Here is a 15944-nt window from a genome sequence, read left to right as displayed (position 1 = left end):
GATTCCAAAGAGGTACAGGACACAGTGACTAAAATGTAAAAAGAGTAAAAAATGCCTTAAAACAGCTTGGGATTTTAAAAAAAGTGATATTTTGGTAAATAAACTTATCAATAATATACCAGAAACAGGTGTAAACAGTTGCCCTGGCTCTGAGGCTCACATATTAAAATGTTATATTTCAATTGTTTAGTCCAGGATAGAGCAATAACTAATACACAGCTGTGTCGAGTAAAACTGGAGTGAACGATAGAGGTGCTGTTTGCTAACACAAAGTTGGGAGTTTACAAAAATAGTCCTTCATATAGATTATTTATTTATTAACCAGTTATATTGTGATCTATATAGTTATCAGGATATAAAAATGACGGGATGGAAGCTTTTGGTCATAACGTCCAGCCCTATAATGTCAATAATTTGGCAAATTGACATTGTTACACTTTGTTAAGATGCAACAAACAGGATTGACTAAATGGTTGAACTGTCTCAAATGTTTATGTCGTCTTTTAAAGTCTGATTACACTCAACATGTAATAAAAAATGTCATGTATCTTTCCTGCACACTATGTCAGCACTTCAAGTGATCCCATGTGTTTTCCTGTCTTTATTGTCACTCTCCGCTCCGTATAGTGTATATTAAAAGGACAAATAATTAAAAGTGTCCGTGACCATGGCCATAAAAGCTCCACAGCTTTGACTGAGTGGAAATTTTCCTCATTGATTCCAGCGTCAGGCTGTGCTCCAGGCTGCGCCGCATGGTCTCAGCCAGGAAAGTGACGCTCGGCTGCCTCTCCGTCCCGCTCCGTGTCCATCAGCAGCAGCTTAAGTGTTTTGGCAACAGGTTCGCACAGTCAGCAGAGCTCTTTCACTGGTTCATCCATTATTAATGAAGAGTCAAAGGCTCCTGATGACTGTGATTATCTCCTTAGGATAGACTGATCCCTGCAGACCAGCACGGCTAAACACCACATCCACTGTAAATATGGCCGTGGTAGTGCAGGAAAATGAGCTCTAATGAACCTGAGTGGTTTTACATTCATCGCCTCATACTGCGCCTACAGTGCTGTGATAGAAGTACTTAAGGAGACACTATCTCACACAATTTAAAAATAAATGTACTTTTAGTGTCCTCTGTAGGGCTCATATACTGCCCTGTCCTATATTGTTTTAAAATAAATGTTTATCACAGGTACAGATAATTTAGAGTCACATTCAAAGGACAGTAAACGTATAATCATTTTTCAACTATTAAACATCCTTGATTTACAAGTCATAATTGCTGACAAATAAGGAAAAGATAAAAAAAAATATATTTTACTTGAAAGTTACAGTGTTAAAGATCTCAGTTTTGTTTTCTTTGGCGGCATATATCACAGATCATTTTATAACCCTCCACGAACCCAAAGATCCTCCACAGATGCTCCTTTACTATTTATTTCACCTCTCAACTATGGAACACAACTGTAGACAGTTATAGTCTGTAAAAGAAAAGATTAGTTGCCATTTAAAACTATTTTTAACCTCTTACTATTTTAGATAATTAGGCGAGGTTTAAATCTCACTTCTCAGAGATCCAAACAGTTTGTGCCGAGGGTGTCGCAACAGACATCCATGCATTATTACTACAAATGCAACAGCTTTCATTAGTAGGCCGAAGGCTCAATCACCATTGTGTTGCCTCATCCAGCGTTAGATTAGCCTGGGTATACCCATGCTGCCTTGCGCACTCGATTTATTTTTGAACTGCAAGGCAGCATGGTGTCCATGGCCAATTCTTAGCCCTGCTTTTGGTATCTAATCACAGAACGGGGAGGGACTGCAAGACGATGACGCGTACTATTGGACAGACGGAAGCTTGTAGTATGCTTACGGATCCAACATGGCTGCAGCAGACGCAAAGCTCTCTTTGGATCTAGCTGTATACAGTGTTCTAGATAGTTTAGAGCGAAAGTTTATTTTAAAAGAAAAACAACGTTGGGCTTTACGCCCCTTTATCACCACCAAGAAGGATGTTTTAGCCTTGCTTCCAACAGGATTTGGCAAAAGCCTAATCTACCAACTAGCCCCGTTAGTGGCTAAGCTAATGGGGTTTAGAGAGACCCCGGTCGTTGTGGTGTGTTAGCCTGAGATTAAATGCAAACATTTAGCAAAAGAGTGTGCAACACACAGTTTGTTTTGTTTGCTGCAAGTTCTTATGCTCATTTATTTTGACATATTTTCCCCAGTATGTTGCATTCGGTTAGTTTGAGAGAGTTTAACTCAGCCATCGCTACTTGCTGCTTGCCAGAAACAGCTGAGATGTCACTTTAAGCTCATTTGAATAGGATATGTGTTCTCCAAAGAAAGTTATTTTTTCCATGCATATGTTTAATATTCAGAAGTGTTCATACACTCACCCCTATGCTGTCCTCCTGTCTGTACTGTTTCCAGTTGTGTCCCGTGTCGCTGAACATCAGCAGGTACGACGCCAGCCAATCAGAGCTGCCGTAGCGGCCCTGAGTAGCCACAGCGGTTATCTTGGTCCGCTCACCCAGGTCAACCTCCAGCCACTGATACCTGTCTGAGGTGAGAGGAGACCAACCTCCAGCTCCTGCATGGAGAGAAGGAGAAAATGAAAGAAAAGATTGATATGTTTAATTCCAGTCAGTGTATGTGTTTGAGGGAAGAATTGCTTGACCTTTAAGTCTTACCAAACAACACATATTGTTGTCACAGAGCACATTTCTGTGGAACACATACAACAGTATAAAACCTATTTCAGTGCCATAATTGAACACAGTGTTGTGTATTTCGCTTGAGCTGGAAAAGATGATTGGTTTCATTCCAAGTCACTGCAGGAGCTTTTTAATGTACAAAATTGAATTAAAAATGAAATTCACTCAGATTGCTGCGATGTATTACACAGAAAGTTTGCTGATTTACATTTCAGACACAGCGCTTGTTGGAATTTCATGACTCCATTTGTCTTCATAAATCAAAAGAAGACATTCATTAGAAGAAAAAAGCTGGTGCCAATTCTGAGCAATTTTCCAATTTAAAAACCTGCGGCCTCCACAGCTTTTCATGCTGGTTTGACGTTTGTCATAAGACAGATTTATTTATTTTATGAGACAATGCACGGCTTTTCAGCAGGCATTCTGAATGACACACTCTCTTACTTTTTTCACTGACTTTCGCAGCTCACAATGCACTTAACTAAAACCTGAAATCTTAATTATCATTATGCAAAAAAGGATTGCACAATTAAATGCAATGTGCCCTCTCCTCGCTACCCACACAGAACTTGTATAAATAAAACAAACATTACTGTGGTTTTATTATTGTTTTCTTAAAAGATAATTAGATGGAACAATTACTTTAGATGTTGATAAGTATGGCTGTATGTATTACATAAAGCACACATATTACTCAGATTTGAAGACAATGAGCTACAGAGTCTAAAGCGATGCTATCAGCTCTATGAGGCTGTATTTAGTCACAGCAATGCTAATGTTTCGGAGGTGTATAATGTTTTTGACAAATAAGGTCCGACAGGAAATGCCAAACACTGCAGTTCCTCAAACGGGCACTTGAGGTTCCCTCAGAATACAAGTAAATCCCAATAAAGAGCAAATTAAATGACATATTTTTGTTGGCCAACCCAGAAGTTAACATCACCATGGCGTCGATTGAGTATTTTCCTATGGGATTTTGGCATTGGATTTTGAGTCATTGCAGAAAATAAATGCAGTGGCAAACACATCTTTCTGGCGCTTACGCGTTTTCAGCAGGATAATCTTCATAAATGAACACCACTTTCATGATGTTTGAAGTGTTAATGCAGTCGAAAGAAGTAACAAGCTAATGTTATGCTATAACGAACTACTCCACGGTCACATGACTTGGATGTCATAGCCGTTATGCTTCAGACGGTGTCCGACAAGCTAACCAGGTGTTTTGACAAGCTAGCCAAACCACAGCCTAATAAATTGTTTATTAACCTAATCTATAATCTAATAGAGTTTGCAAGAGCACTGAAAAACAGGACTAGAGGCTGTGAGACGGACTAGTGAGTTCTTGTCCATGTCCGGCGTGATGGCGTTTAATGTCCCCAACAACCACTGTAGTATCATTTAGCCACTTGTTAGCAACTGCCTTTATAAGACCACGTAAAAACTTTAAAAAAATTCACAAGTGGGGGGTTTTAAATAATGTATTTTATGTATATATTTTAACCACGGACCTTAATTTAGGCATCTAACCAAAAATCGATTCAAATTTCTCATGAGTTTGAGAGGCTAGACCCTAGGGTGCTAACATGCTAACTTACTTCTGGGTTTAGAGAACTCATTCAAGAACTCATTCCTGTGGCGCCCTATAAACAGCCATGGTAAAATGGCAACAAAAACAGAAATTAACATGTTTATAGCTTTGCGCAAAAAAACTGTTTTGGATCATTTCTCCATTCATGACAACTTTGAATGTGGACTTTTATGTAACTCACTCATTTTTTCAAGTTATTCAAGAAATATATTGAGGCTTAACATAGGCTAAGAGCAATGAGTAGTGCAGTGGAGTACATTTTTTGGCGTACCACGGTCATTGTTTTAAATTCCTTGAGTTCAAGACTCTTTGGTCTTTGAGATCCACAAGAAAAAATACTGAGCTATAAAATGGCAGCGGAAGAAAAAGCACATGGTTATTATGTTACTGAAAAATGTTACCCTCTCAGATGTCCTGATATAAGACCCGACACTTGCATCTTCTTGACCTAATTGCTGAGATTTTTTACTGGATTTAGTTTTGGGACTGAGAATTTCACTCAACACATTCTTGTGTATCACATTTCCAAAACAAAATCATCAATAGGAGCTTGTGGTGCCTCGTATTGATTTGCTTCACAGAATGCCGGACCATTAGCATCCTTTCCCAAATATAGCATTGCTAAGAGGCTGTGGCGTGATCTATTGATTCATTGTACAGTTTGCTTGCAAGTCTGGATCCTTTGCTATATAGAATATCATCAATAGAAGGTTGTGGTGCCAAGAATTGATTAGTTTTACAGTACCTCTGCAGGTCTGCATCCGTTCCCGTATTGCATATCAACAATAAAGAGCAGCGTTGTAACATATTGATTGTTTGTATTCTAGGTCAATAGGTTGAAAAAAAAAACTGTAGGTTTGGTGAAAAAAGGTTTAAAAAGTACACTCTCTTGTTGTTTTAAAGGCTGGTTGCATTTCCTGTGTATAGTTTTGCCTGTGTGTCATCCTAGAACACTTTGTAATAAGGCTGTGGCGTTATTGATTAGCTGTATACAAGCTTTTTGTCATTAAAATGTGTCTGTTTTCAGACACAGACACAAATGTTTCAAGAGAAAGAATGAGCCTGTGTGTGTTCTGTGTGTTGGAAATTGCTTTGTCAGGCCAAAGCAATGCCTCAGAGCTCAAACGCCAGATGGACAATTCTGAAGGAGGAGGCGCTGACCAGAGTCCCACTGAGCAACACACACACACACACACACACAAATAAAGAGAGCACGGCACAAACAAACAAGCATGAACACTGAGAAGAAGATAAGGAGGACAGACCGCACATGCACAAACAAACAGAGTGTGTGAGAGTCTCTTGGAAAGCATTAAAAGAACAAACAGACAAACAGTTTAAATGTCACTTGTCGTCGTGTTATCATACTGTTGTCCGCTTTTTGTAGCAAGCTCACATTTTGAAACAAAGCAGCAAACACAATTCATCCTAAGCCTTCAGGGGTACTGAGATGTTCATTCTAGGTGTAGGAGCTGAGGGCAGTGTGATGCCCGCGGGCCAAGAAAGCCTTTTGGACCCAGAAAATCCATCACGAAGGGATCAGCTGTAAGACGTTGTTTGTGTGGTCCAGCCAAACAGTCATAACGTCATACAGGCCCAACAAACAGGCACCACCAGAAACTTTTTCGAAGTATACAGTTTACAAGTTTCACCTTTGAGTTCAGCTTCTTCATCATAATTTTAAAGTACAATGCAATGCCTCTATCACTGCTGATACTGAACCAATATGCCTGTTAATCTTACGCTCAATTTTACCCTTCTTAGTCGCCAAAGCATTTCAGCTCCCTCACATGGGACTGCCACTCACTCCCAACCTGAAGGAGGCAAATTACCATTTTTCAGAGTACAATAGAGTCAGACTTGGTAATGCTCACGTCATCTCAACTGATTCACGTTTTGGCAGCAAACAACCTGATGGAAGTCCCAGTCTGACAAAAGCCAACAAAAAACATGTTGCTGTTTATGGTGTCAGAGCCGTTTTCTTTTGTCTCAGCTTTAAGTCCTTACTTCAGTTATACAAGCACAAGGATGATTCCTAATTCACTCCATATTCTCACAGTAAGTGCCCAAAAATACTCAGAGAGACAAGGTGATCAGGCTTTAGGTAAACCGGGCACAGGGGACTAATTAGTCTGGAAGGGAAAGGGAAATCTGTGTGCCAGAAACGGTTTTCTGACAGGTGGTTCACATTGTAAACTGGTTTTACTTTAATCCAAACTATGAACCTTTCCGAAACCTAGCCAAGTGGTTTTTGTTGCTTAAACCTAACCAACCTGCAATGGAAAATAATACATTTATCACTGGCTACAACACTCACTAACAAATATTCATCCACCACAACCTCCACCCTGCGTGTACTTTGTCGCTCCTTATACTAGTACTACTACTACTGCTACTACTACTACACAATTTTTGGGACAGCTTCCAGAGATTCCCACAAAACAAATACCATGAAACTATGCCACAGGTTCTGGTCCATAATATGCATTTCTGTTTCGTTTTGTTTTTGTTTGCTGAGGCTTTTTCTGTAATATTTAATATAAAAACGAAATGGAAAATAAGCAGAACACATTGGAGATATTATATATCTCGCCTGGCCTGGGATAACTGGATTACATTTCAAGGTAAAGTATTTGTCTGTTACATCATGTAACAGTACATGATTTGAGTGGTATCAAAAGCATATGAGGTAAATGTTCTTGAGATTGATATTTAGTGGTACTTTGATTTAAGTTAAATCTATCTACGATCCTGATTAATGTGTTGAAGTAGTATTAGTTTCTACCCACCTTGAGCGTGGGCAGTGGGAGTGGAAAACAAACATTACCTTGCTTTAGCTCTGAACAATGTGTGCTGGCAGACAGAGGAGGAAAGCTCAGCAGTGAAAAAGAATCGGTGTCGGTCTGGCAGCTGTTGGATCCTGATCTTTAAAGAGCTAAAGGCCAAAGCTAATAAGCACTTGACTAACAGACGTGTCCAGTGACAGGAGAACAGAAAAGAGCAGACACTCTGACCTTTACTCATGAAGATTAGACTGGGAGAGAAAAGAGAAGGAAATCAGAGGGAAACGACTCGGACTCAGTGGCGTTACAGAGATTTACTGTGTCCGTCCTGTCAGATATAATTGAAACAGAAGTGAACTGATGGCTGATGGTCCGAACACTTTCTGTCACGGCTGTCACATTAAATCAAAGAGATCTCCCTGGTTTCCTTCTTTCCCCCAGTGTCTGTCAAGGCACCGAATCAAACCAGCTGAGAAATGTGGTTTCAGTTAATCAGTCAGGAGTGTGACATCACCGCTCTGCCAGCCAATGGGAACTGCAAAACAACTACAACTACTCTCCTGTGTTGTGGCTTCGCTAAGCAGGGAATGGAGAGACAGCTGCCATGTAAAGCTCATTATATATAGTTTCTCTCTTCTTTTGGCTGCAATAATCATGTCGTGAAAATCAGATATTGTGAGAGCCATATTTGAACACTTGTACACATTTTAAAATCATGTTCAATAATCGTACTTATGTATTTACTTTTTATGTATCAAAACAGAAATTAAGTGTCAAAGTGTGACCACTTAGAAACCTAACCTTGATCATGTGTGATAGCATCATAGTCTTGAGTCCAAAAAGTTGGGACACTGTTTGAGTAAAGCATAATGAAGTCATTTGCGAATCCCTTGACATATATTACATTGGAAACTTTGCAAATACAGTATATTTTATGTTCAAAATGATATAGCTAGACTTGGAATTCTGAATTTGATGCATTTTGTTTTAATTTATGTTTACACAGAACTTTTTGGGGTTGTAATGTCATCATGACATCAGCATGGTTATAAAAAAACTACCTAAATGACACATAACAGCCACGAAGAGAGAGAAAACAAATCAAAAAACGACAAAAAAAGATGCAAAAAAACTACAGAGACTCTAAATTATACTACCATTATGTATCTCTCTGGAACTTGTCATTCCCCACCTGTCCACCAGATGCCCTCAGAGTTTACCAACAGTTCCCAGTCACCTGCTCACGTGATCCTCATTACCTGATCTAACCACACCTGTGCTATGTTCCCTCATCCAGTCTCTGTATGTATACCAGACACTTCCCCTGCCCACGCTGTCAGTGTTGCTGTGCTGTCAACATGTCATCTTCTTCTTTCTCTCAGCCTGTCTCTGTCCAGTCCTCCAGCTCCCTTCCTGTCAGACTCTGTTTGCCTTTTCAAGCCCTCATGTTGCCAACTGCAAACCTGCCGAGCACTTCAAGTAAAATCCCTCTAATCCGACCTGCTCCACCAATGTGTCTGCGTTTGGAATCTTGAGCTGTGGCTGCTGCAGGCTACAGAGGCTAGTATCCTCATATTTCAGTAGGTGCATGTTCACAGGTCAGAGAAATACTATATTAGAGAAACTCTGTGACTGCTTTTGTTCTCCAGGAGAAGGTTCTGAGATTATTGATCGCAAAGTCAATATTTAGCTAAAGGTCCAGTGATCTTCTGCTTCCCTGTAAATTCAAGAAATAGTTTTTGATTCAATTTATGCAAAAATGTGTCTATATCAAGTAATAATTACTTTGGGGTGCATAGTTAAAGTCTAACATTGCATGATACAGTAAAACAAAGCCAGCTCGTGTTACAGTGGTGATATCTGACCCTGAACTACAACCCTTTGACATCAGCTGAAATAAAATTCCTGTTGTTCTGGAAAAGTATTTTCAGAAAATGTCCTATATTATTAGAAAATTGTGGACTTGTTATAGTGAGTAACAAGGAGATTTAGGCCCCGTTTACACGAAGGGAAAACGCAGATATTTCAATGTGGTTTGGCCTCTCATTTATCACAGAAAACGTTTTTTTCTAAAAACTCCGGGCAAAGTGGAGAATTTGGAAAACCCCGGTTATGTGTTGTCATGTCAACTGGGAGAAACAGGGTTTAAGGTTCTCACGCTCATTCTATGCACCAGAAAATGCTTCACATTATGTGAGCGACCTATGTTTACAGTTTGTTTGGCTATCATGGATGCTGTTGAGGTGGTACTCATTTACGTTTTTGCAACCGCTTACAACTGCTATACTATATCGTAGTATATACTATATCGAGGAGCAGAGGCGAAGGAGTGCACGGAGGTCAGCATTTTTACTGCAGCTTTCCCATCCAAGGAGTATGTACATGGCCTGCCAACGTCGCCGCCGCCGATTTTAGATCCGACCTGGGCAAACTGCGGTCTGGTGGACAAACTTCGAGAAAAAACATTAAGGAGTAATTCAACTTCACTGTCTGTCCATACGAACGAACCTCGCGCCATATTAGTTTGAAAGTAACAGGAAGTTGCTTGTGTTATTCGTTGTTGATTCTGAGGATTCTGATTGGCTTGCACGGCTTTATCCTTCTACTTACACTGCCGCCCATAGGTTTGGCATAGTTATAATTGCACTTGACGGTGTATTTATGCGGGTTGATGTAAATGACAACTTTTTTGAAAATGATGTTGTGTGCACAATGTAATTTTTGAAAACGGAGGGGGGGGAAATATTCGTTTTCTTCAGATCTGAGGAACCAGTCCATGATAACCTGAACTCTCCATGTTTCTCATGTGCTCATTTCAACAACAGAACACACACTCTAGAGTTCAGACATGCCCATTCAGGACAGACCTTTCATGTAAAGGGATGCATTATTTGTGAAATTAGTGGTGTAGTTTACTTGCTGAAAGGTCACTGTGGTTTGGTTTGGTTTAGTTTGGTTTAAGGACACAAAACCACTTTTAGGAAACAGGATCTAACTTTTTCTTTGGAGGAGCATTTTGCAGCCACACAATTTCTAGTGTACACTTCCATGGCAATAATAAAATGCATATTTGCAATAAGCAAGTTGGAAATCATGATACAGCATATTTTCTGGCCATTGAGTAATTTAATAATCCATAGGAAATAACCATATGGTAAAGCTTTTTTTTTTGTTTTTTTTGGACAAGTAAGCAAGAAACACGCCTCTCTGGTTCCTTCAAGCTTCACTTTCATGTGCAAAGATCAGAACAGACATTATTATTAAAAGACATTAAACAGCAGTTTATTTGGAAACAATATATAAAAATATATACAAAAAACACTTTTGATAACTGTGAATTTTTTTTGAAGATACTGTATAGATCGTCATATTAACCAGCCCAGTGCCACATTAGCCCTGTTTCTGTCAAAGCGAATTTTGAAGCAAAATTCTGAAATGTCGCATTACAGAAAATGCAAATTCGGGACGTTTCCATCAGCTAGTTTAGGGTGAATAAATAAAGCTACATTAATGTACTTTGGTCAGAGGATGGCAGTGTAATGTATTGCTGTAGGCTCGTCCGGCAGTAAACAGTAGATTAGTAAAAACAACAAAAAAGAGTTTGCTAATCCGACAACTTTGGCCCCCCACAAGAGAAAATGGAGAGAAGTCTTCAGGTATTAGATTCAATTGGCCAACTTTTAATTATTCTTTTATGTCAAAGGAAACAGCTGATCAGTCATGTGAGTTAAATGTCGCTACGTCAGAATTGATTCGGAAAAGGCGTTTCCATCTCCTGTTGAGTGCATTAACTATTTTTTCGAAAAAAAGACAACCACCTCATACGAGCGTAAAAACTTTTATGGACATTTTTGAAAGTTTTTCTTCGAATTTGCACAGAAACAAGTCGCAATGCTGACCCAGCTTTCTTGTTTGGCCCCTGATGAAGACATATGTTGAAACATTGGGCTTTTCATTCAGTACTAAGAGACAAATGATATTAAGAAGTCTGTGAGCCGTCCTCCTCCTCAAACAATGCTACCAGCACAAATTTGATGGGGTTGAGCTGTTTTCTGAAATTACGAAACAGTAAAATAAAGCATTTTTTATGCCTTCCCTTCAGAAGTCCTCTGTCAAATACTTTATGTTGGTATGATGTAAAGTAGGGTTTACTTTCAATGTATTTCACATATTAAACGTAAATTTTGGTTTGTTGCTCTTTTTTCCCCTGATACTTGAGTAATCCACTTCACCTGTAAAGGCTCTGACACCGGACACCAACTCAATTTGTCTCTGTCCTGTTATTAGAGCAGTACAGGTAGTGTATGCAGCTGGTGAGGATAAGAGCCGGTCAGGCTGCACAGCTCTCCTTCAGCTTCACTATTGAAGGGAAACCAAGCTTGACGTGGGTCCGCTCTGGACAGCAGCTCCTCTATAAGGAACAGATGGATGGATAAAGTAAAGAAAGGACTGTTGAATCATTAATAATGCATCGATATTCCACCTGACAGGTACAGAGGACGGACAAGAACATTTAAAGAGAGAGACATGTAAAATGAAGAGTCAGGTGGAATGGAAAAGGCTGGACAGGCAGAGGAAGAGGCATGCCATTACAGTGAGAGACAGGTACAAAAGTGGACAGGAAGACGGGGAGCTGAGAGGAACAGAGGAGAGACACGTAACAGACAGGATGTTTTATAAAGGCCTGCAGTGAGAGCTCATCATTTGCATGACAATACCAAGCTTGGATGGTAATTTCAGCAGTCTGATAACATGTCAGACGGACAGAGAGCCTAATGGACCTGATGCAGGAGGAGGCTGGGAAACATTGGATATCTCCTGAAGGCAGAGTGCAACACATTTCTACTCGAGTTTCAAGTGTAGAGTTGGAACTTCACAATTAAAAGCAGACTGAACACACACATACTCTAAATAAGTGCTTGATGAGTTGAACACAAGTTCCAATTAAAGTTTAAAAAGCAATTATTTTGCCACAATAATCACTTTGTAACTGAATTAGATTTAAGTCCATTCCAGCGTAATTGTATCACTGATTGTCAGGAAAAGAAAACATTAAGACTGTTATTAACATTTGGCAGGAAGACCGAGCTGGCTAAATTAGCTCTTACTGATGAAAATGTGACTGCAGAACAGAATATAGTCAGTACAAAAGAAGAGAAGATAATTTAAAATGTTATCACTTAAAGCAAGGAATGCAGACAGATGGGAAAAAGGGAACAAAAAGAAATACAGGAGGATAAAAAGATGCCAGGGGAGAAATTAAAGATAAAAAGTGAAAGTGGGGAATCGATGTAAAGAATAAGACAGACAGAGGATCAAAACAGAGCGGCAGGAGCCCAAAATAGTGACTCATTCATCCTGCAGGTTCTTGGTGAAAGAGACATTCATCTCCAATCAGCTGCCTGCCAGAGCTTTTCACACAATTCTTGGCCCCAATGTAAAAATGATGTGCGTGCACAAAATATTGAGTGAGCCACTTTCTCAAAAGAAACAGCTATGTATAAAAGAAAATATGTGTGTATCTCTCCGTGCTTCACGCCCGACACAAACACATTTATCACTACTGAGCTGTGTGTGATAAAACAATGTGACATGAATAAATCACAAAGAGGGAATTTGTGGACTTTGCAGCTGAGGCTTTTGTCTGTTCAGCACGCCATAATCTGTTTAAAACACAGCACTGAAGGTCTCAACATCGACTGTATCAACTGCCTGAGAATTACACAAAGGACAGTGAAGGAAACAACTCTGATTCTGGTTGAGAAAGATTGAGTAGGAGTGAGTTAACATGCATCAGAAGAACAGAGTTGGCATTGGACTTGTGTCTGAATGTAGGGAGGAGGTGATGGTCTCACTCCCAACTCATCACGTGCAGATATTTGGTCAGGACTCCTTGTGTCACTTTTTAGCATACAGAGGGGCATCTTAAGTTTAATCTTTGGATGCACAGGGTTGTCTAAGGAAGTCAGGTGACCTGCAGAAAAAGTTCTCCAAGAGAAACGGCAGAAGACGCCGTGTGTCGGTACCACAAATTACGGCACGTATTGCGGATCGCGTTTCAGGGCACATTGTCCTGCCCGGTCACTCAATTTGTGAGGATGGCCAGTTCAAGATAGATTTAAACAAGTGCCATACTGCTTCCATTTCTTAATGATGGTTTAACTGAACTCTGTGAGATATCCAGTGAGTTGGACATTTCTAAGTATTCTTCTTCTGACTTATACTTTTCAATGATCTTTTCTCTGAGTTGTTAATAGTGGTCTTTTGTCTTCATGTTGCAATTGTAGCAGGAACAGTGATGAACCAGAGACTGGACCTCCCAGACACAGATGTTTTTTTTTACTATAATCACTTGACACACATCAACTGCACTCAGGTGATCTCCATTTCACTGTGACACTGCTGCATCAACTAGCTGGAACTTTGTTGAATTAGTTCAGTTACTTTAAAGGGGATGAATACATATGCAATCATTTCTTTTACCTTATATATTTTTAGTTAATTGATACTATTTTGTAAAAATCTGTTTTCACTTTGATATAAAAGATGTTTTTTTTGCAAATTATTTAAAAAAATATTATTTACTTTGAAGTTTATTTTTTTTCATGTAATTATTCCTATCTTAAACATGAGACACTATTTTTATGCATTTCTTATTTTTAGCTGCTTATACAACATCACATTATAGCCGCATTGGTATTCCCTGTAGTACAGTACGCCAGTATGTCAAGTAACATGTCACACTTTTTTTTTTAATTGGCACTGTTTTTAGTCAGTTAGCAGCTGCATACATCCTGCTGATTTATATGGCACCTCTGAAATACACTTTAGTGCTGCTGATAATTAAGTTTAGTAAAATGTGATTGGAACATGCATCAACTTTGTTTTATAACTTTTTAACGTTTTATGACTTGTCTGAAGTGAAAACAAGATTCCCATGAGACATGAGATTAATCGCCTGGTTGTAAAGAAAATTCTACAGTAAAGTACATTTTAATTCCAGTCCTGTTGATGATAAAGCCCATGTATAAGGTACCTGTATGTGTTGTATAGGTGTTGTAGCATCTCTCTGTTAATCTCTTCATTTAGTGAGTAACTGAACTGAAGGTAAAGCTTCTCCTCTGAGAGCGACTGGTGGAGGCAGAGATCAGCAGCAGGAGACGGAAATGAGATGGAGACGTTCATTTATTCATCGATTTCCTCAGCAAACAGCTGGAACCGTGCGGCTTTGCACTGTTAATACAGCCAGAGAGGAAATGTGACACAAACTGCTCTCCTAATCTACCAGCAGCTTGTGGTGGAGTGATAGCTGAACCTGTGCTATGATGCAGTCAGCAGCAGCTTGGTCATTCATTACACTCCTGCTCCAAATCCCTGCATTTTCTCATATTGGTATGATTATTATTAATGAAAAGAAGCCTGGTGAATCATGAACATCCAATAAACCAACTACTGCAGGTTTGAACAAGATGGAGATCTCTTTGATGGAGGTAATGGCATGACTAACTGCTCACTATGTTGAATTTAAAGGAGCTTTAGTGGATTTTTGGGGGGCAAAACAACAACTCAATAACATGTAAATTATAATAACAATAAATAAATGTTGCTTATTTACACCGAGCAGATAGAGAACATGAATCCATGTGTGGGTGCTGTGGGTGACTGGAGCCAATCCCCGCCGACACATCGACACAGACAACCATTCATGCTCCCATTCACAACTAAGGGTAAATTAAGGTCAACAATTAGACAATTGGAAGCTGGTGAACCCTTAAAAACACACACAGTGATATAGGGAGAACATGCAAACTCCACAGAAGGAACTAGACAGGCCAGCAGGCTTAAACCCTCTTATTTTGATGCGACAGTGAGAACGCTGTCATGTAAGCTTTGTTTTGGTCTCCACCTACTCCTGAGGGAAATTTGACTCCTTAGTAGGGGTGTAAATTGCAGGTTTCATCACAACATGATATTAGATTCATTTATTGAAATACAGTACAATATTTGCTGATATCTGCCACAAAGTCTGCCGTGGTACGACTTTGTTTCGGTTCAATCCAGCGATCACAGAAAAACAACTAAAATACAACTTTACCATTTTATTTCGGCGCTGTTCAAGATATTTAGATGAAAAGGAAGCCATTCTTTTTTAAATACAAATATCAAAAATAGACCTTCTGTTCACTATAAAGTGCCACACTGCAAGTGCAAAAAAAAAATGTGGGTTAACTTAAAGAGCATGGGATTATCTTTCAATTAAAACTCCACTATGTTCACCAGCCAGTTGCTAATTTAAACACATATTCTCATGAAGGGTTTGGTATGATTTCCCATAAAATGTTTTGCAACACAATTTTTTCTAAATGTGATATTTGATGAGCATTGATTCCAACACATTGCTCACAATTAACTACAACACATTGTTGATGGTGTGATGATCGCTGTTAGTGTGTTACGAAAATTGTTTTAAACACATTGTTAATGCTGTAAAACAGTGAGGTTTAGGCTCCAAATCCACTATCATTACATGACCATTACATTACATGTCATTTGGCTGGGGCTTTTGCTTACAATAAGTGCATTCAACCTGATGGTGCTAGCCTCAGACCACAGGAATCAAGTAGGTATATAACATTTAAAAGCCAACTGTTATTGTTACAGGAGTGCTATACGCTAAAGAAGAAGAGTTTTTTTTCTTTTCTTTTTTTTTTTTATAAATTAGGCGACCATGACTTAACAGAGGTATTGTTGGAAGAGGTAGGTCTTCAGCCTGTGGCAGAAGATGTCCAGGCTGTCTGAGGTCCTGATGTCAGTGGGGAGCTCGTTCCACCATTTGGGTGCAAGGACAAAGAAAAGTCTGGA

The 15944-nt window shown here is 39.3% G+C and overlaps 1 protein-coding gene across 1 annotated transcript in view; it reads right to left on the bottom strand.

Annotated features, from left to right (window-relative positions):
• The window catches only part of LOC131980034 (contactin-associated protein-like 4), a 148764-nt gene that overhangs the window by 96485 nt on the left and 36335 nt on the right, over nt 1-15944 (bottom strand). Inside the window, exon 3 of the mRNA XM_059344168.1 lies at nt 2394-2587. Coding sequence (XP_059200151.1) covers nt 2394-2587 — 194 coding nt within the window. The remainder of the gene's footprint in view (nt 1-2393; nt 2588-15944) is intronic.

Source organism: Centropristis striata, chromosome 11, assembly GCF_030273125.1.
Source record: "Centropristis striata isolate RG_2023a ecotype Rhode Island chromosome 11, C.striata_1.0, whole genome shotgun sequence".
Taxonomy (NCBI): Eukaryota; Metazoa; Chordata; class Actinopteri; order Perciformes; family Serranidae; genus Centropristis; species Centropristis striata.
This window is presented reverse-complemented; position numbering and strand designations above follow the sequence as displayed.